General features: G+C 38.6%; 1 protein-coding gene across 1 annotated transcript; it reads right to left on the reverse strand.

The window, feature by feature from the left end:
- Positions 1 to 16,812: 16,812 nt before the first annotated feature.
- Positions 16,813 to 19,756, reverse strand: CER1 (cerberus 1, DAN family BMP antagonist). Its single transcript, XM_066365695.1, has 2 exons — positions 19,262 to 19,756; positions 16,813 to 17,127 (listed from the first exon to the last, which is right to left on the reverse strand). The coding sequence occupies exons 1-2, from the start codon at positions 19,754 to 19,756 to the stop codon at positions 16,813 to 16,815; spliced, it is 810 nt and encodes a 269-aa protein (XP_066221792.1).
- Positions 19,757 to 20,751: the final 995 nt, after the last annotated feature.

Here is a 20,751-nt window from a genome sequence, read left to right on the forward strand (position 1 = left end):
TCACCCTGATGTCTCATCCTTCGGAGTAATGTGGATCAAGTAATGGGCAGAAGGGAGAGGTGCTTTTAAAAACTATTTTTGTAGCAACTTTAAGGCATAAATATATTTCAGACAAATCTATATAACCATAGACAGGTAACTTAAAAAGCAAAATATTGTCATCAAGTAGCATATCTTAATTCCGTGGGTTATGTAGAGACACCAAGGCAGGATACAGAAGAATTTTTAGGAGGAGATTTATTAATAAGCCAGCTACATATGACTTACACGGGGTGTTGGTCAAATAAGTTTGTAAATATGATATATATGTTTGCTCGCTTATAGGTTGCATTGGGTGTGGGGGACAGGCTGTAAGCCGGCAAAGTCAATATAGCCTTAGTCTTAAAACTAAGCCTTTCCCACTCTTTTAATACTAAGATCTTTTCAAAACTAAGCTTTTCCCCACACCTTTGTTCCATGATGTGGGGTGGTGCACTCTTATGAGGAATCTCATTTATGCCTCAGATAAGTAACATTGTATCAGAGACTTCCTTGTTTGTATAATGGATTAAAAGTTTTGATTTCTACACTATAAAATAAGGCAGAGGAGCCCATGCTGGAGCAGAGAAACACCACGTGGAAGAGAGGAGAAGCAGCCAAGATAGTGGAGTGCTGAAGGAGAGGCCAGTTTGTGCAGAGAGAAGGAGATGGGGAAAGTGGAGTGCTGAAGGAGAGGCCAGTTTGTGCCGAGTTTGTGCAGAGAGAAGGAGATGGGGAACAGAGGGGAATAAGGCTGGTGAGGTACGAACCTTTGATTCTAGGAAAACTTGGATAAGTCAGTGGCTTTGGGAGCCCTGAATGGAAAGGAAAGTGTTTTCCCACTGTGTGTATTTCTTGCCCACCGGGTGCGAGCTAGGATTAAAGCTAATTGCCCACCAGTTCTTAGCTAGGATTAAAGCTAATGGCCCACCAGTTCTTGGCTCCATTGTTTCAATACCGTCTGTCCGAATCAAATGCAAACCTGCACGGGCCAGGCAGCTGTGATGGTGGCCGTGGATACTGGCTTTACACGGGGTATAGCTAACACAAATCGTGTGTGTCCAAAATAGCCCCGAAGCTAGTTATATAGACTTGATCATATATAGGTTGGGGGAAAAGGAGGGGGAGCATGACACAATAATCAATCATTAACAAGCTTACAACATTCCTTTATAGAATCTATAAAAACATTCCTACATATTAAAACTTACAAGGTAACACAATAGTGATGTCGTTTTACAGATCAACACAGTAATGGTAAATGTCATATTACATATCAAAGGCATTCATAAATCTTATAGTGTCTTCCCCCCATTCCTTTATCTAGAGATATATGTTACTCTCAGGACTCCAGGAGGGGAGGAAGAGTTAAAATCAATGTAGGATATGTAAATATTGTCTCTTATTAAAAGGGAAAGGAAGTTCTTCAGATAACCTTTATTCTTTCAGAGGACTATAGTTAAACTGTGACTAGATGACCCAGTCATCCTTGTAAGCCAGGAAGCTCCACATCCTTCTCTCTCCATTCTCTAAAGAAAGGAGGGAGCAAGAAGCCTGACTTTTCCTCTTTACAATGGCGTCGCCAATACTAAGTGTTACAGTTCTTTGGCACCTTTTCACAGTATGACCCTTTGAGGAAAAAAAACTGTAGTTCCTTTATATTCTATTCAGAACTCAATGGCCTATTAAAGCTCAAAAAATATACATATACATTTATCAAAATTGTTTCTAACCAGTTACATGCTATGACAGCTAAACTCTAGGACTAAATATGAAGTAATTTTTTTTTCTCTGAAATAGAAACTTCCAGCTATGATGTCAAAACACCTGGTAAAAACAGTTCATTAGCAGATTAATACAACAGTCAGAACTCAAATTTTTGTTCCTGGATGGCTAATAACCCATTTGTGAAAAGGACATAAGATTTTTAGCAGTAAAATTATCTTTAATTTTAAGAATAGATATTTATCTAGCCTTAAAAATTATTTTTGTGAGTAATATTTTTAGAAAACAATTTAATTTAAGTGGAATTAAGAGAGTTCCAAAAGAAAAAGTAAAATGGATCTAGAAAAATGAAGAAAAGTCCTGCTCTGGTTCACAGTAAAAATAGGGTGACTTTGATGATGCCAAACGCTTTTGATGAGTGAAGTTTTCATTGAGAGATTTCATTATAATGAAAATAGCAAAAAAAAAGAACTGTGGGAAACCTGAGTTTGTTGCTGAGACAAGGTCATAAAAATAGGAAAAGGGAAGATAGTTAAAATTGGGAACGTAAAGTATGCAACCAAAAAAACTAGGAGACTCGGGAGTCCAAATAGAAAGGCTCTCCGTGAAAGAAGCAATCAGATCTCCAAGTCAGAAGCAAAAGAAAAGCCAGAGGGTGACCGAGTGGGAGATTTTGAAGGGGAGAGGAAGGAAGCTGCGATTTAAAGGTCAATGACTTCCATCTCCATGTATACGGGAGAACTAGAGGGGTGAACTCTCAGAAAAGGAAAAGGAAAGGGGAGTATTCAGCACCAGGAAAAATGAAGAGGCTGAGACAACTCACGTGGCTCATGTGAAGATAATGTTGACTGGGAAATAAAATAATATAAGTCTTTCAAGGAAAAGTCAGGTTTCAAAGATAATTAAAAAATAGTATATTCTGCTATAACATATGGCTCTAAAACATCCTGGAGAATTAGCTGCTGTTGGTTTCCAAATAGACTAATTCAACAGACATGCTTTGGGTTCATGGTATTGACACCTAATAGATGAAAAATTTAGGCCACCTGACATTTCACTTTCAGACACCCTTCCGTGCCACAGCAGGAAGCCTTAGCCTTAGCTGGTAAAAATATGGTTGAAATAGGTGCAACGATGAAGAGAGACATCTGTGAAAATCCCGTAGGTGATGCAGGCTCCAAGTGTCATGCGTGGGGCAAGCAAATACAAAATTGAGGAATTCAGTGGAAGCAATGGTGAAAGATTAACCAAGTACTTACAATGCACTGACCACATCTTGGGTTTAATAAATGCCTATGTTGCTTTGGATAGCAGCCAAACTCATAATATGCATATACCACCCCCCCACACACACACACCATTTCTGCTGATATCTTTTCCTTTGCTCTCTCAGTCAAAGGGTAACTTTCACTGTAACTGCATTACAAAAACAAAGTCACCCCCAAGCTTATACCTTTACTAGAAATCTCCTTATTCACTCCCTTCTCCTATTCAGCTTTTTCTGTGTGGGAAATATGACCTTACCAAACAATGTAGGAAATGAAACGGGGTCTACCTTACTTAGGTTCAGAAAGTCCTACACCCAGGAATCATTGGTATTCTCAGAGACTGTTTTCTGAAGCAATCTGATCATGGTTGTGCTGTTATGCATCAAAAGCCACAGGAATTACCAAATGTCATCATGAAGTCTTTTACGGGCATGCTGTAAATATTAAAAGAGCATGTGAAAATTATACCATGTGCAGCAGCAGCTGATGCTGTTTTATGGAGACAATATTAGAGAGCAGGCAGAAGTATCACACTACAACTACCATGATCCCCATTTCTTACAGCTGCCCTGAAGCATGACTCTGGGCCATGATTTTAACTCTTTAATCACAGCAGGGACTCATTTCCACTGAAGCACATTATCCCTTAAACCAAGTGTGTAGTTAACTGGTGAGTCAACTTTCTCTAGAAAATGAGGACAGGAGGATTTTCTTTTTTTATTTTATTTATTTTTAACTTTATTTAGTTTTTTTGAGAGAGAGAGACAGAGAGAGAGAGAGAGAGAGAGAGAAGGGAGAGGAGCAGAAAGCATCAACTCTCATATGTGCCTTGGCCAGGCAAGCTCAGAGTTTTGAACCAGCGACCTCAGCGTTCCCAGGTCGACACTTTATCCACTGCGCCACCACAGGTCAGGCAGGAGGATTTTCTTTAAAGTATCCCAAGACAGAAATGCACATTTCACCTTCCCTGTAGTTAAAACCACTGTTGGGAGCTGTATGACCTTGTCTGGCTTTTTAGACTCCATGTCAAGTGAGATGGACATTCTGTGAAATTGGTCTGCTCTGATTTGTAAAATCTACAAATGGGTTGTCCCATGAGTCCTACTTGCTACCGAAAGATCTCCTTCATCAGTCTATCATGATATCTGAGAGTTCCACTACCAAACTTCAGAGAGAGAACTAGATTCGGAAGTTGTCTGTTAAAATGCAAATGACTAGATGATACTTTGGAAATATTGTTGATTTTCTTAGGAGTAATAATATCTTCATTCTTAGGAGATGCATGCTGGAGTATTAAGGAGGAAGTGTCATGATATTGTGATAAGGTACCAAAGAACTGTAAAACTTACTACTGGCAACGCCATTTTAAAAAGGAAAGGTCAGGCTTCTTGCCTCCTCCATTCTTTAGAGAATGGGGGAAGAAGGATGTGGAGCTTCCTAGCTTACAAGGATGACTGGGTCATTTAGTTTAACTACAGTTCTCTGAAAGAATAAAAGTTATCTGAAGAGCTTCCCTTCCCTTTCAATAAGAGACAATATTTACATATCCTACACTGATTTTAACTCTTCCTCCCTTCCTGGAGTCCTGAGAGTAACATATACCTCTAGACAAAGAGAAGGGAGGTAGACACTAAAAGATTTGTGAATGTCTTTGATATGTAAAATGACATCACTATTTTGTTACCTTGTAAGTTTTAATATGTAGGATTTTTTTTATAGATCCTATAGACGAATAATGATTGATTATTGTGTCATGCTCCCCCTCCTTTTCCCCCAACCTATATGTGATCAAGTCTATATAACTAGCCTCAGGGCTATTTTGGACACACATGATTTGGGTTAGCTATACTCCATGTAAGTCATATGCAGCCAGCTTATTAATAAATCTCCTCCTAAAAATTCTTCTGTATCCTGCCTTGGTGTCTCTACATAACCCACGGAATTAAGATATGCTACTTTACAACAATATCTGTAAGTTACTTTCAAATGATTGAATAGTACAAAAATATGTAGTGAAGACCCATACACACATTCACAAAAACTGAGAAGCAAAGAAAATATGGCAAAATGTCAATTGTTAAATGAACATGGCAGCTAAAGAAGTATTACACTGGGGAACAAAATTTCTGTTGCATCCACAAAAACACATGTTCTTACCTAATTCGAGTATGCTGATCTGAAATCTGACATTAGTTTTTCTCTGTAAGCTACAGCTTTTTTGCAATTCAAGATTTTAGATTTTCATCTTATTGTAAAATTTTCAACATTTAGTTTAACATAATGAAGTAGAATGTCTTCTTGGGCATCATCTTTGTGAAAATTTAATAATTTATATAATGCAGTAAATACACTAATACACTAAAAGATATGATTGTATCAGAATTTGTCTACAATTTCAAAATAGAACATATTAAAACACTTATTTTAATCATAAAATTTGCACAAAATTTATTTAAATTCTATTCAGGCAAAAATTTGTGTCTGTAGCTCTTGTGTTTGTGTGCTTGTTGAGGACAATCTCGTCTGATGCTCCAGCAGAGTCTGCTCATCACAACAGCTCCAAGATTTTCCGGACACTTATCAAGGTGACTGTTCAGGAAGTGAATCCTAACGCTCATGTTACATCCAATGTGGCAGAAAGCCAACAGCATCCTTTGAACCAGAAGTTCATAGCTTTCTGCTTTTTTGTTGCCGAGGAAGTTCTTTGTAACTGCCACAAAAGACTGCCATGCTGCTTTCTCCTCCTTCTTCATCTTCCTGGCAAATTCTTCATCACATATTAGGGTTCGAATTTGAGGTCCATCGAATACACCTGCTTTTATCTTCTTGAAAGACAAGGAGGAAAAGCAGAAATAATATGTTGAAAGCATTCACTTTCTCTGTTTAAAGCCTGAACAAACTGCTTCTTTAAGCCAAGTTTGATGTGAAGGGGGGGAAAAATGATCCTGTCTCGATTAACTACAGGTTCATTCACAATATTTTGCATCCCTAATTCCAGAGCTTCACACTTCAGCGACTCCTACTGTGTCCAGTGTTTCTCCCGAGCTCGGCTGTCCCAAACACAGAAAGCAAGGATACTTCGTGAAACCTCTCTGTTGTCCTAGCAGGAAATTTACCATTTTAAGATCCACACAAATGATCCAGTTATGCTCCTCATACTTCAGAAAGTCGAGGACAATTTTTATGTCATTATAACCTTCTCACAGATGAGTTGAATAACCAATTGGAACCGGTGCATAAACATTACCGTTATGTAGGAGAACACATTTCAGACTCTGTTTAGAGCTGTCAAGGAAAGCTGCCATTCTGTTGGACTGTAAGTGGTAACACCTAGCTGATATCATGACAGTAAACAAAGTGTCTGTCTTCAGAAAAAAGTCCACAAAAATTTGTTCACACTTCCTGAAATGGGATACTTTAGCTGACCAGTGAAGTACATTCTTTTCTTGAAGCCTGGAGGCTAATAACTCAGCTGCTTTCTTTGATAGGCACAAATCTATTACTAAGTCATTCAATTCAGGTCGGCTAAACTGCTGAGGGGTTAATAACTGCTTGGCATCAGAAGAAGACCCTTCAGATTCTACAACCATTTCCTCATGCATCTTATCAAAATACACTTGATTACCATGTTCACTTTCTTCGTCCTTAGAAGAAATAAAACCATTGAAAACTGGAACCGGGAGTGTCTCAGAGTGTGGGATAGGTCGTATTGCTGAAGGAATATTAGGATATGTGATCATATGCTGTTTTTTCTTGCCGATACCCTTTGTATGGATCAGACAGAAATAACAATTACTGCTGTGGTCCTTAGATTCACACCAAACCATGGGAATACCAAAAGGCATTCCTTTGCGTTTTCCTTTTGTCCAGTCACAAAGCATTTCATCACAATTATGACACACAATATGAGGAGCCCAATTCTTGTCTTGATCGCCAAGGGGGAACTTGGAAATAGGCAATATATGCACGTGTCACAAATGATAAAATATTGTGCCTTTGACATTGAAGTGTGTAACAGCAACATATATAACAGAAGGTGTCAGGACTATTCTTACATTTACGCCTACTCGAAGAAGCCATGGTTTAATCTTAAAACAAAATAAGAGGGTGTCTTTTTATCAGATAATAAGTTTTTACATTTAAAAACAACTACAATTATGTAAAAGTAATGTTTGTAAAACATTAATTGCCTTGTGGTTATGTTCAATCCAAGAGTCGTTGCCCTTTAACTCCAATTTAAAAACCAATGCATGCCATTAACTGTAACAAAAAGAAATTAAAATTGCATACAAACTAGAGCATGTACCAGAAAACAGATTTCAACTTGGAATCAGCGATGCAGATATATATAGAAACTGTTCTAAAACCTCATGCAACAGAAAATTTAAAAAAAATTGTTCCCCGTGATTTGAGCCTGACCTGTGAGTGAATAAAGTATCTGCCTGGAATGCTGAGGTCACTGGTTTGAAACCCTGCACTTGCCTAGTCAAGGCACATATGGGAATTGATGCTTCCTGCTCTTTCCTCCCTTCTCCCTCTTTCTCCTCTCTCTCTAAAAATGAATAAATAAAATCTTTTTTAATAAAACAAGTATCCTTGGTACTATTTTTCATCCTTTTTGTATTTTTTTAAATCTTCAAAATGAAAAAGTAGAAAAATGCAGATACCCAAACATGACAATAAATCAGTCGTTCTGGGCGTGGAACAAAGAAAGCATTGCTACGAGCATTCCAAGTATGTTTTAGGCCCACCAGTATTTGAGAGTTATTAAACAACAGTGCTAAATGCTAATGGAGGAATAAGTACAATAGGTATATGATAAAAGAGCAACTTATTGCCCTGGTTGGATGGCTTGGTTGGTTAGAGCATTGTCCTGAAGCACAGGGGTTACTGGTTTGAGCCCAGGTTAGGGCACAAACACGAACAGATCGATGTTTCTCTCTCTCTCTCTCTCTTCCTCTTTCTAAAATCAATAAAATAAACATTTAAAAAAGAGCAACTTATTTTGGGGGAAAATCACTCTATTAAATACCTCTATTTCCTCTGGGAAAAATATTTACAATTTTCTTCATGTGGCAAGAGTAATATTAGTTACAAATTGTACAGAAATGAAATTTGAAGAATTTAGGAGACAGTTTTGGTGGAAAGCGGGGGATGAAGAAGGATTGGGAGAACATCGTGATGTTTTCCTCCTAGAAGAAATCTGAGCAAGTGTTTAGAATTTTTGTGGCCAGAATTCTTCAGTGATACCCAGCTCCTCATTATCTGACCTGGTGGCAAAATCATCTGTGAAGCTTTAAAAATATATTGACTACTGCCTACTGTTCCCATCCCTACCTACACACATTGAAACAGAATTTCTATATTTTAAAAGCTCATAGGTAATGCTAGGTTCAGAAGCAGTCCCCTGAAGAATAAAACCCAAACTTTCTAGGCAGGCAAATTATGTCTCCTGAAGGTCCAGAACCTGTGATAGCCTGCTTGGTACCCCAGTGGGTCAGCACAATGCCTGACATGTAACAAGTTCTAAATACAGCTAGTGCTCGACTTACAACCACAATTGGTTCTGACAGACCAGTTGTAACACGATTTGGTGGTAAGTTGAGTAGGCTATATGTACAGTACTGTGAAATGATGTTATAAAAATCTTTAAGTCATTTTATCATAATTTTCTTTCATTATTGTTATATATCATAATTTTCTTTGTTCATTTTATGCCATTTGTATCATCTCTACACCATTTTGTTTCTTATTTTTACATTCGTCAGGTTTAAGTAAAACACTGCATTACCAGTACAACTGGTTTAATATTTGCAAAGACAATTTCCTCTTGGTAGACATCTTGGGAGGGGTTTGATGAAAAATATCCAAAACACAAAACACAAATTGCTGTACTGAGTCTGGGATAACAGTTGAAATGGTGCACATGGAGATGGTAGTGCTGCCGGAAACTTGTCCGCACTGTCGATCATCCAGCTGGGCAACGCTTGCGCTGCCAGATGTGGAGCAGTCATGGCTAGTGATTGTGGTCATAAAGTCGAATGGTCAAAAGTTGCATAGGTTGTAAGTTGATCAATATTTGTAGATGTTAATTGGATAAATACATCGATGGGCCAGATAGTTAAATGGACAGGAATTAGAAGTCTGAGCAATGGTAGATAACTGAATAGCCGAAATGGTGAGACAGGGGAAGGGAGCTCAAAGGAAAAAACATAGGCAGAAAGGAGGAAAAGCAGACACCAAAGGAAATTTCACTTGCTTTGCCATTTTTCTTAGAGCTCGGCCTGGACTCATAATTTCCTTTACAGGAAAGCAGGAAAATGGCAACATATCCTCTGCCTGTGACAGCTGCATATTTGGGAGCCCCTTCAATTGTAGGGTCACAACTGAGTTCTCATGGTCCTGAAGAGCTCCAGAATATCTTTTTCTTATGTCCAAGGACACTACAAAATCCCATGGATCCCAGGTCCCCTGAAAGGGATATCTTTTTAGTGTTTTAATTGATGTGGTGTAAGATGTGAAATCTTTCTATCCATTTATATTTTCCCCTATTCTTGCCTGAGGTTTAGGCGGGATGCAGGTTTCCTTTTAGTAATAGAATTATGACTTACAAAAAAGTACTTACTGGAAAGTCTTGTTCTTTGGATATTGGACAGAAATAGCTGTGTTTTCCTTAGCTGGGAGACAAGAGGAAGTTGTGATAATTTCTTTGAAAAATATTAACCCAAGTTCCCACCCACAGGTGGGTCACTGGTGCTTGTTTCTTTTGGAGGAAAGGAGGAAGAACAAAACAGAATAAGAGGGAAGCCAGCAATAAAATGCAAATGTGAGCTCTCTCCCGGAAATGTGGGCGGACTAGTGGGACCTGGCTTTGGAAAACTAGAATTACAGGAAAGCCCATTCCTTTGCTCAGGGTGTTATTACTCACCCATGTCACCACTGCAAGCTCCTCAGTATGAACATTAGATTAAACAAAGTGAAGCCGCCCACTGAGGAGTATTTAAATCCGTCCTTTGTTCCTAAAATGGAAACCTGACTTCCCTGAGTTCCAGTCAGAGGAGGTTGGTCCACATGATTTCCAAGGTGTCTTCCAACTCTCCTGGCAGCCATGTTGTCGCTCCAGTCTAACCTGTCACACCACTGCTAAGACTTTTGACTCATGGAAATCTCTGAGAAACTCGAGAAAATTCTGGACCTTCTCCCTTGAAGTATGCCCATATATGCAACATTTGTGCACATTTCAGGGGGTTCATGAGCCCCTCTAAAGCAACTGTTATAAGCCTGTAACATCCTAGCTGGCTCGGATACTCCCCACTGCCCACCAAATACAGTCTTAAACCTATTGGATGCCATTCAAAACTTCCCATAGTATGTACACTACCTTTCTTTCCAAGAGCCTCTCCCAAAATTCGTTGATTTTGCTTACCTGACATGTGTCAAGCATTTATCCCTTAAAAAACAAAAATTATACATTTCATGCATGTGTCCATGTTCATGTATATATGCAAATATTAAAATATCAGTATATAGCCCTGGCCAGTTGGCTCAGCGGTAGAGTGTCGGCCTGGCGTGCGGGGGACCCGGGTTCGATTCCCGGCCAGGGCACATAGGAGAAGCGCCCATTTGCTTGTCCGCCCCCACCCCCTCCTTCCTCTCTGTCTCTCTCTTCCCCTCCCACAGCTGAGGCTCCATTGGAGCAAAGATGGCCCGGGCGCTGGGGATGGCTCCTTGGCCTCTACCCCAGGCACTAGAGTGGCTCTGGTCGCGGCGGAGCGACGCCCCCTGGTGGGCAGAGCATCGCCCCTGGTGGGCGTGCCGGGTGGATCCCGGTCGGGCGCATGCGGGAGTCTGTCTGGCTGTCTCTCCCCGTTTCCAGCTTCAGGAAAAAAAAAATCAGTATATTACAGTATTTTATATATTTAATAATATTAAAACAATATACTATATTAAACATAAAACATTAAATTAGAAACAAAAGGATAACAAAAATGTTTCATATATAGGATTTGCCGTTGAGTTTACAATATAGAAAGAAAGATAAATAGATAAATAAATAATGATAACATAAGTTAAAATGTGGCAAAGGCCTGACCAGGCAGTAGCGCAGTGGATAGAGCATCAGACTGGGATGTGGAGGACCAAGTTCGAGACCCTGAGGTCGCCAGCTTGAGCGTGGGTTCATCTGGTTTGAGCAAGGCTCACCAGCTTGAGCCCAAGGTCACTGGCTCGAGCAAGGGGTCACTCGGTCTGTTGTAGCCTCACGGTCAAGACACATATGAGAAAGCAATCAATGAACAACTAAGGAGCTGCAAGGAAGGATTGATGTTTCTCATCTCTCTCCTTTCCTGTTTGTCCCTATCTGTCCCTGTCTCTGACTCTCTCTGTCTCTGCCACCAAAAAAAAAAAAAAAAACAATATGGCAAAGGCTTTGGCAGGCACTGTGCTTGCTTACTCAATAGCTATGTTTTTATTCCTTGCTGGCAAAGATTTTGTTCCATTGTTTAATTTTTTCTTGATGTAACTGACTTTATTTAGCTCTTTAAAAAAGGACACAAGTCAGAGAGAATCCATTTTTTCTAAGATGGACATGGATATGTGATTGGTGAAATATGATGTCTGGAACTACAACAGCTATATTGTGACTGAGGGGAGCTTTAGCTGGTGGAGGACACACTGAAAGTGACAGTTCAGAGAGATCAAGGAACCCAAGGCATAGATGGAATGACAGAACTTCAGACTTGACCAACAAATGAACTAGCTGACTTCCAAAATTCTTGTTGGTGAACTAATAAATTCCTTAAGAACAATATATTCTGAGTTGTGCTTTCTGGTGTTTGGGTTGAAAGCATCCTCACTGACATAGGTGCCTTAGGACAGGCAAGGATAATTGGCTGTGGAAATCAGAGAAGGAGCAGACTAGTGGAGGAATCAGGTGTTTAACCTTGATTCTATATGTATATATATGCATGTGTATATACAGGCATGCATCTGTATTATATGCATATGTGTGTATACATAGTTATTTATACATATTTTTATTTTTGCTATCTTGAGACACTGCAGCATAGTAGGAAAAATATGGAACTTTAGAGTCGTACAGCATCTGCTACTCCCCAGCAGTGGTACTTTGGGAAGGTTAATTCATATGACCCTTAGCATCTTCCTCTATAAAATAATACAGTACTCCCTACCTCATGGGATTTTGTGAGAGCTAAATGAAATGATATATATAAAGCTCTTGGCACATTACCTAAAACATGTATACCTTCAACATATGTTATCTGTTGGTACTATTTTTTCTATGCAGACAAAAATAAAATTTCTTGAGTACCTACAATGTCCTGGACACTTTCCTAGGTATTGATTACAATGGGAAAGAAACCAAATATAATTCTTGCTCTTATGAAAGTTATAATTTGACCAGTAATACAAATAAAGGTATAAACAGAGGTGAGTGCTATGAAAGGAAGGTCCCCAGCATCATGAAATCACATGAAATCACATAATAATTGAATCTGACCTTGTCTGGAGTTAAGGAAGGCAGCACTGGGAAAGTGACGTCTGAGTTTGGGTTGGGTGGTAGTGCAAGAGCATCGTTCTAGCCTTACAGAAACAAATACATTTAGTTACTGGTTGCTGGACTGTAAACTTCTTAAAATTAGAAATTCTATTCAGATATTTATTTATTCATTTATTTATTTATACTCTTTGTATCTTTCACAGTAATTAGACTCATCACAATCATCAATATTTGGGGACTGAATAAACGAAGCTCTCTGACTCTTACTCCCCTTGTGAAAGCATGGGTATAAAATGTCTATTTCTTTGAGATGAGAAATCTAACACACTTGAAAACATAGTAAGGGCTCAAGAGTAGCTGTTACTGTCATTGCTGCCATTATTGATTTATAATTTCCATATATTATATCTGCTACTATAATGTAAGCTCTGGGGTGGTGGGAAATGTGTCTTTTTACCTCTGATTATCCCAGAGTTCTCAGTACAGTGTCTCATGCAGAATAAATTCTCTGTAAAAATTTAGATGATATTTTTAATTAGGAATTAAATTGACAGGTTAAAGAGACAATGTACAATAAAAAAATAAATGATCAGCCTGGCCTGTGGTGGCACACTGGAGAGAATACCGACCTGGAGCACTGAGATCACCAGTTCAAAACCCTGGACTTGCCTGGTCAAGGCACATACTACAAGCAATCAATGAACTACTAAAGTGAGTTAACTATGAGTTGATACTTCTCGTTCTTCCCCGTCCCTCTCCTCTCTGTGTAAAATCAATAAATAATGTACTTTTTAAAATTAAAAAAAAACGACCAAAGCTAGTGTAATCATTCACTGCAGGAAATACTTAATGCCAAGTTTCTACAATAGAGATAAAAAAAAAACATTAAAAAACTAAAAACATAAAAAAAGAGCCTGCATCCTGTGTGTGCAGGGGTGGGGGGATAGCTGTAGAACAATTCAATTAGAATAGCATGCATGTAATTAAATACTCGTTGCACTTAATAGCCATCTGATATTTTTCCTTTTTAGTTGATTGATTATCAAATTGCTTATCTTCCCCCTCTAAGAGCAGGACCTTGCCTAACTTGTTTCTGTGCTGTATTCAAGAAGTAATAGCATGAAACTGGAGCTGTATCTTGCATATAGCTAGTGAACATGTATAGAAAAATTATACCACATACTATTTATGGGCAGATATGCACCGTTGAAAAAATATAAAAGCATATTGGAATTATCAACAGGAATCTTTGGGTTGGGGTGTTGAGGAGCCAGCGGTTAAGGGGATGGCACTCAGCATGGTAGTCAGATGGGACTTTACTTATATATGATTGGCTTATTTCTTTTAAAAGAGACAAGAAGCACAAGATGAGAAAATATTAAATATTCTGGTGGTGAGAATTTGAGTGTTATGTTATTCTTTGCAATTTCTGTCTTTTAAATTTAACACATTTTTTTAAAAGGTCTGAATGGAGAAGAGCGAATTAACCCTTTGTAGTTTTACAAGATCTAAATCTCCCTGGTGTGCTGTTAGTTACACCTGGTCATCACAATAATTTTGAAGTAAGCATTATCAGCCTTATTTTAATCAGGAGAAAAAAATGAGACAAAGATTGATGAGGGGGCTTGCCGTGACCACCTCTGAAGTCAGGACAATGCTTGGCTAAAGACCAAACCTAAGAATGATTTCTATCTCAAGAGATGACAACAATGGCCTTTAAATATGAGAGCTAGACAAGAGGTAAAAAAGATAATAGCTTTGAGGCCTATAGTCATGAGATCTAGAAGAGTGAAATCTAAATTGATGGATAGGGAGTAAGCAAATATTTTACTATAGATAGAAAATATACTACAAATGACCTTAAGTAAGTTGCTTAAACTTAAACTTTTTAAGGCTTATTTTCCTTACCTATCAAATAGAGTATTTACCTACCTCATAAGATTTTGTGAAGAATGTATTATTTATATATTTATGTATTACATAAGCTATATAATTTATGTAAAAGATCCAGCACAGTATCTGGCACTTAATAAATGTTTGATATCTGTGTGTTTCTTTTTGTTCGCTTATGTTCTCATGTATTTAGTTGAACCATTGGTATTAAGTTGAACCATTGGAAATTGCCTTTTTGTAAGTAAAAATGGTTGAGTACGGGCAATTTTGTGAGTTTCATGCTATTATTCTATGAATGTAAGCTCTAGTACCACTATCAGCTATCTCATCTTGAGTTCACATGTGAGGTAAGGGCAAACCAGAGTTTAAATAAAACCAATGACTCTTTGGAGCTTGCTTGAGCTTGAGAGTCTATTTGCAAAAATAGATAAAGGGATTTGCAAGTGTATAAGGAGGATGATAGTCCAATTGGCAAATATAGGTTTACATAATCAGGGTTAGGCATCTGCAAGCTAGACAGCTGCTCAATAGCTTTTGGCATCAAAATATATTGACCATCTGGGATATCATTAATGCTTAACAGTTCTATCCTTCTGACCATATCTTGGTCAATTAGGTTGTCTTTGACCACCAAACGGTATAATATATTCTGATGCAAATTCCACATGTGTATCTGTGTAGTACATATTTTGTTATATTGATGTGAATATACACTAAATATAAATGCATTCATTTCTTCTGAACACCAGAACAGTATGGTTAAAGAGAAATGGAATTAAAATATGCATTGATTTTTTAAAAAAGAAGATAATCATTATTCTGAGAAGGTTTTTATGTGTATACTGAAAACAAAGGGCTCCAAATAAAATCATTTCTAAGCCTGACCTGTGGTGGTCAGTGGATAGCACCAACTTGGAACACTGAGGTCGCCGGTACGAAACCTGGGCTTGCCTGGTCAATGCACTTATGGAAGTTGATGCTTCCCGTTCCTCCCCCATCTCTCTCTCTCTCTTTTGTTCTCTCTCTCCCCTCTCTAAAATGAATAAATAAAATTTTAAAAATAAAAAATAATTTCTAAGGTGAATTTTTTAAGGATGATTATAGAAAAGGAAATATAGCTAGGCAAAGCCAGTTCTGCATAATATTTATACATGCATATAAATAAATACAGAGGGATAAATAAAATGACAAAAGACAGTAATCGAAGGACCTTCATTTAAAGCTGTGTGAAGTGTCAGAAAAAACTCTTGGGCCATTGTCATTAGTCTCTGAAGCCATTTCTAAAATGTTTCTAGTTAAGTAATTTCCAGATAGTGCCTTTAAATTATTGAACAAACAAAACAAATAAGGACAAACTATAAAACAATTGGATGTCATGACATTTCCCAGAATGCTTCATAGACTAAATTTTAATCCACTAAAACATTCAGCATATTTTCAGAACTTGCAATTATGGCATTTTCAAAATAAAATTCATAATACAAAGTTTTTATACAGTAGCAAAAAAAAAAAAAAAAGTAATCCAAACACTGAAATCTTACTATCTAACACAAAAAGCATGTGGATAAAGGATTTCACCTGTAAATTGTTTCAGTTTTAAAGCATTTACAGTTTACTTAATTTGACATCTACTGAAATTCCTTGGTTACTTTTATTAGCATCTCTGGATTGACTTTAAACCTGGATTGAGCTATTTTTTCTTCCCCATTATGTACATACTTGTTTGGCTACCAATGATTGTTCCTCATCACTATGTCAAGCACTAAAAGTAACATCAATATTCATCTTCAAAGTCAGAGAATTTTTTCAGGAGAGTATCAAAAATAAGGAAGCAACCAAACAAGTAATGCCTTACATTTGTGGAACTGCTTAATCATCAGATAGAAGTCAGCTAAAACACTGCCTGAGATGCAAAAGCAGCTATAAATATGAGAGATCCTTCTACCAATTCTATGTACACATACATTTTTGGGTCTTTGACAAGCTATTAAAGAGCCCGTTTTTATGGTCTAGTTTATTTCTTTTCCTCCTTCAGAAGGAAGGCTTTTACAAAAACTTGAAGACAATAGAACATGGAATATTAGTAATGGAAAAGACTTCAGTAATCATCTAATCGTTTAAGTCCCTCATTTACAGATGAACAGTTCGAGGTGGAGAAAGCTTCCACAATTTGTCAACATTTGATGGCCAGTAAGCAGCAGAGTCAAAACTAGATACCAACTGTGTATGGATAATGAAGTGAATGCCATTTCCTCTATTGTCCTATCTTACTACTTTCTAGACCACCTTTCCCTTGCAATATTATGTATCCACTGAACATTTCCAGACTGAATAATCAGCAACATTGTTATTGTGGTTTTCTTTTCAAAGTAATAGTGGGATAGGTTTTTAAGTTGAAAATCCTGGGATAAAGGGATCCTGGGCATGAAATTCTGCCTGGGAGCCTGCCTGTAGGAGGTGTCCATGCTCATGGTGCTCTGTCTTCACCTTGCACTGGCACTCCTCCACCAGCATCACCACCTTGACCACGGGGGCAAGGCCAGAGCAATTCAGTTGCAAGTGCATTGTGGTGAACTTGGCAGGCGAGCAGTGGAAGCAGGAATGGGGGTGCTGTGCAGCTCCAGGAACACGAACAGACCCACACTTCCCAAAGCAAAGGCTGTTCTGTACAACCACTTCCTCACAGTCTTCATGGGATATAGTCTAAAAGGCAAATGCAACTCTATTAAATTGCTGTGTATCATTTCATTAACACGATGCAGAAGCTATTGACTGTTATGTGTAAGGATAACTTCCACTAAAATTTTAAAAACTTTCCAATTGTTGATGCTTTGCTATATCTAAGTAATGGTATCTATAAGGGCAAAAAGCTACCTCAACTGAGTAATTCTTTTATTGAGTAAATTAATAAATTAGCCTTTAGGAAATTCTTAAGTTAATATGAAAACATTTTATCTATTTTTTTTTTTTTTTTTTTTTTTTTTTTTACTCAGTAAGAGCAGGGGAGGCAGAGACAGACTCCCAGAGTTGCCCTGACCGGGAATTACCCAGCAACCCTACTATGGGGTGATGCTCTGCCCATCTGGGGAGTTGTTCTATTGCTCAGCAACCTAGCTCTTCCTAGCTCTTCTTAGTGCTTTAGGCTGAGGCCATGGAGCCATCCTCAGTGTCCGGGGCCAACTTGTTCCAATTGAGCCATGGGTACAGGAGAGGAAGAGAGAGAGAGAGAGAGAGAGAGAGAGGCAAGAGGGGGAGGGGTGGAGAAGCAGATGGATGTTTCTCCTGTGTGCCCTGGCCAGGAATAGAACCTGGGACATTTACACTCTACCACAGAGCCAACCAGCCAGGACCTATTCTATTTTTCAAGTGCCAAATTTTATGATATTCTAATTGGATGTTACCAGTGGAAAAAAATCTAACACCTGGATTCTTATATAAGTAATGTGCCTTACCTTTCTATTCCTCACAAAGCATTGTGCAAAATAGATTCTAAATGTTTGTTCAATTGTTTATAGAATAGATTAGAATATCATGAGTTTAATTCTATTCTGCAGGACCTATCATACATTCAAATCTATGAAGTTGGATGGAACAAAGTTGCGACACATGTGTCTGCAAATCACCAAGCATGACATCATCTTTGCCTCTCTGTAACCCCATAACCCTAGCTTTATGTGGCCTTCAAAATATGCAAAAGTCAAACACCTTAATTTTAATTTAATTAGCATTAGAACTCAAAATAAATTTCAAAGAAAATTTGATTGCACAATTTTTAGGAGCAATTTTCTAATTGCACATGGCCAACAAAGCAGTCATTATAATTTGATAGTTTACCTGCTATTGCTAAGTATCCTTGTCTTTTTAGGCAGAATACTTAACTGTCTTGCACATTCAATTACCTTATAATACTACCTGTTAAATTGGGTAGTGTTACTGGCTGTAAAATTTTACTCTCCCTTGCATTGCTTTTGGTTCATTATCTTTATGTTTAAGGACATGATACAATTTCTCAATTTTAACTTAACATTTGGAGTATGGGGCTTGCCAGGACTGATTGGAAGAAGCAAATAGAATGTTCCTTCGTCTTAATAATATGGAATCAATCATGCTAACTATAAATCAACCAACACAACATGAATCAGGAGATGTGTTACTAAGGGGAGAAAATGTAATTTTTACATTTGATTTACACATCAATATCATTTTTTAAAAGCTTATGACAAAATAATTTTTGCTATGATAATACTAGAAATGGTATGATAACTCATGTCTGACAACTTCAAAATGTTCTATAGACCTATGAAGTAGTGACATGTAAAATAAAGGGACTAAGACCATCATACATGGGCAAGAGTTGGGTAGGAGTCCAATCTATTCCATCTTATCTACAGATGGAGTTGACCTGCTCACCCACATCCTAATAGGGTGTAGAGAGATAGCTACAGTGAGTTTTGGAGACAGCAATAATTGCCAGTTTCTCAACTGAGGAGACAGTCTTACTTATCTTCCTGGATAAATCATCCCCTTGCAAAAATAAGTAAATAAAATCACACGAAACAAAGCTCTGTGCCATCAATATGAATGATTACTAATATTGGCAATACAATCATACTATTCCTGAGCATTTCCAGAATACCAAGAAACAATGGAAAGTTTAGAAGGAAATGTAAGGAATATGATCACACTTTGCCAAATCCTATGATGAATGCCCAAGAACCAAGTCTGGGAGTTAGGCAAGACTATGGACTCCCGGCAGCCTCTTCCCCTGCTCGCCACCTGCCTGGCGGCCCACCCCCTTTCTGCAAACCCTGATATCCTCTCCTCCCAGAACAGATACCTGGCTGAAAGGGACTGTCCTACAGGTCTCCCGATGTACTTCGTGGCTTTTAATGGGCAAGATGACGCCCTGAGAAGCCGAACTCATTCGGAACATAAAGTGGTGCCAGAATTTCTTGGCTTCTTCTTGAAAAGGAGACTTTATTTGCATCCCGGCCTTTGACTGAGTGAAGGTCTGGGTCCCAGTTGGGGAGTGCTCACTGTTGGGGTCCTGGGTTGGGTGCAGTTCTCTCTCGGGTTTCTTCCAGAGCCTGGCAAACCTGAACAACGTCTTCTCTCTCCGCCTCTGAACTTCCCGTCCAGCGCTGGCCCCTATCAGGTGTGGCACTGCCACAAACAGATCTGGCTTCTCCTCAGCCTCCTCCCGGTTGCCCGTGGGAAGTTCTCTGGGATTCCTTTCTAGAGAAACAGAACTCTGACTTGGGCGGCCATCCGTGTGCCTTGCAGCCTTCGCCAGAGGCAGGAGCACCAGCAGCTGAAGTAAGAGGAGATGCATGCTGTTGAGGGCCGAAGCTTCCTTCAGATTCACAGATGGTGCAGCCAAAGGAGGGGCTCTCTCCCCCCAGGACTGGGAATGAGGAGATCAGATCCCATATATAGATACTTGCCTTGTGGGGTGGGAAGGCAGGTGGTCAGTAGCCTGACAGTGTAAACACATTTGTTTGCTTGAATTATGTAGTGCTAAATGGTGTCCTGCCTTCACTTTGGTTTTGTGTATTTTAGAAGGCCCCAGTGAAAGCCTGGGAGCCAGGGGGTCATTAGCTGACACTTTGTCGTCTGAGATTTGAAGAGCAAAATTAGCAAAAACTGCATATTCTTGGCCCAGATTTTTCATCACTGTTATTAGAACAAGGTCCTATCTGCTTTGTGCTGGGATAAAATAGACAAAACATGTTTTTTATGAGAGAAGTATATCAGATAAAAATTAAAAGCATACATTTGGCAAAAACCCAGTCTTTTAAAGTCACACACACACATACATATATACACACACACACATTCACACATACAAGCATGCTTAGAAGAAATTAAAATTGTAGGGAAGGAAAAGAAAGAAGTAGAAAGATGTTAACTTTGTTGAGTAGAGGACTCTCCCTCTTACTCAGATGTGGTCGGGGTTGTTGATTTTGTGTGGTAACAGAGTAAAGGGAAACTCACCATTCCCAAGTTACTCCCTCCACATTAAGAATTAAATACTCAGTGCTAAATTCACAATTGGTCAGTCCTCAAATAAATTCTTTCAATTGTGCACAAATTTCCCAGCAAGATACTAAGAAATAGACTGCCAGCTCACTGGTCCTTACTGGGGATGGAGCAGTCTCTCTCAAGTCTCACTACTGATTTTTTTTCTTTCTCCAAACAAAGAGCCAGACTTGAGAACGTGGATTCTAAGAACCAGGTTTGATAGCACTGGGCATGAAGCTGGCTGGTCAATTCCTTACCTTATAGAATCCACATCAGTCTCTTTTAGTCTATAGTAATTGACAAATA

The sequence above is a fragment of the Saccopteryx leptura genome, chromosome 2, assembly GCF_036850995.1.
Source record: "Saccopteryx leptura isolate mSacLep1 chromosome 2, mSacLep1_pri_phased_curated, whole genome shotgun sequence".
NCBI lineage: Eukaryota > Metazoa > Chordata > Mammalia > Chiroptera > Emballonuridae > Saccopteryx > Saccopteryx leptura.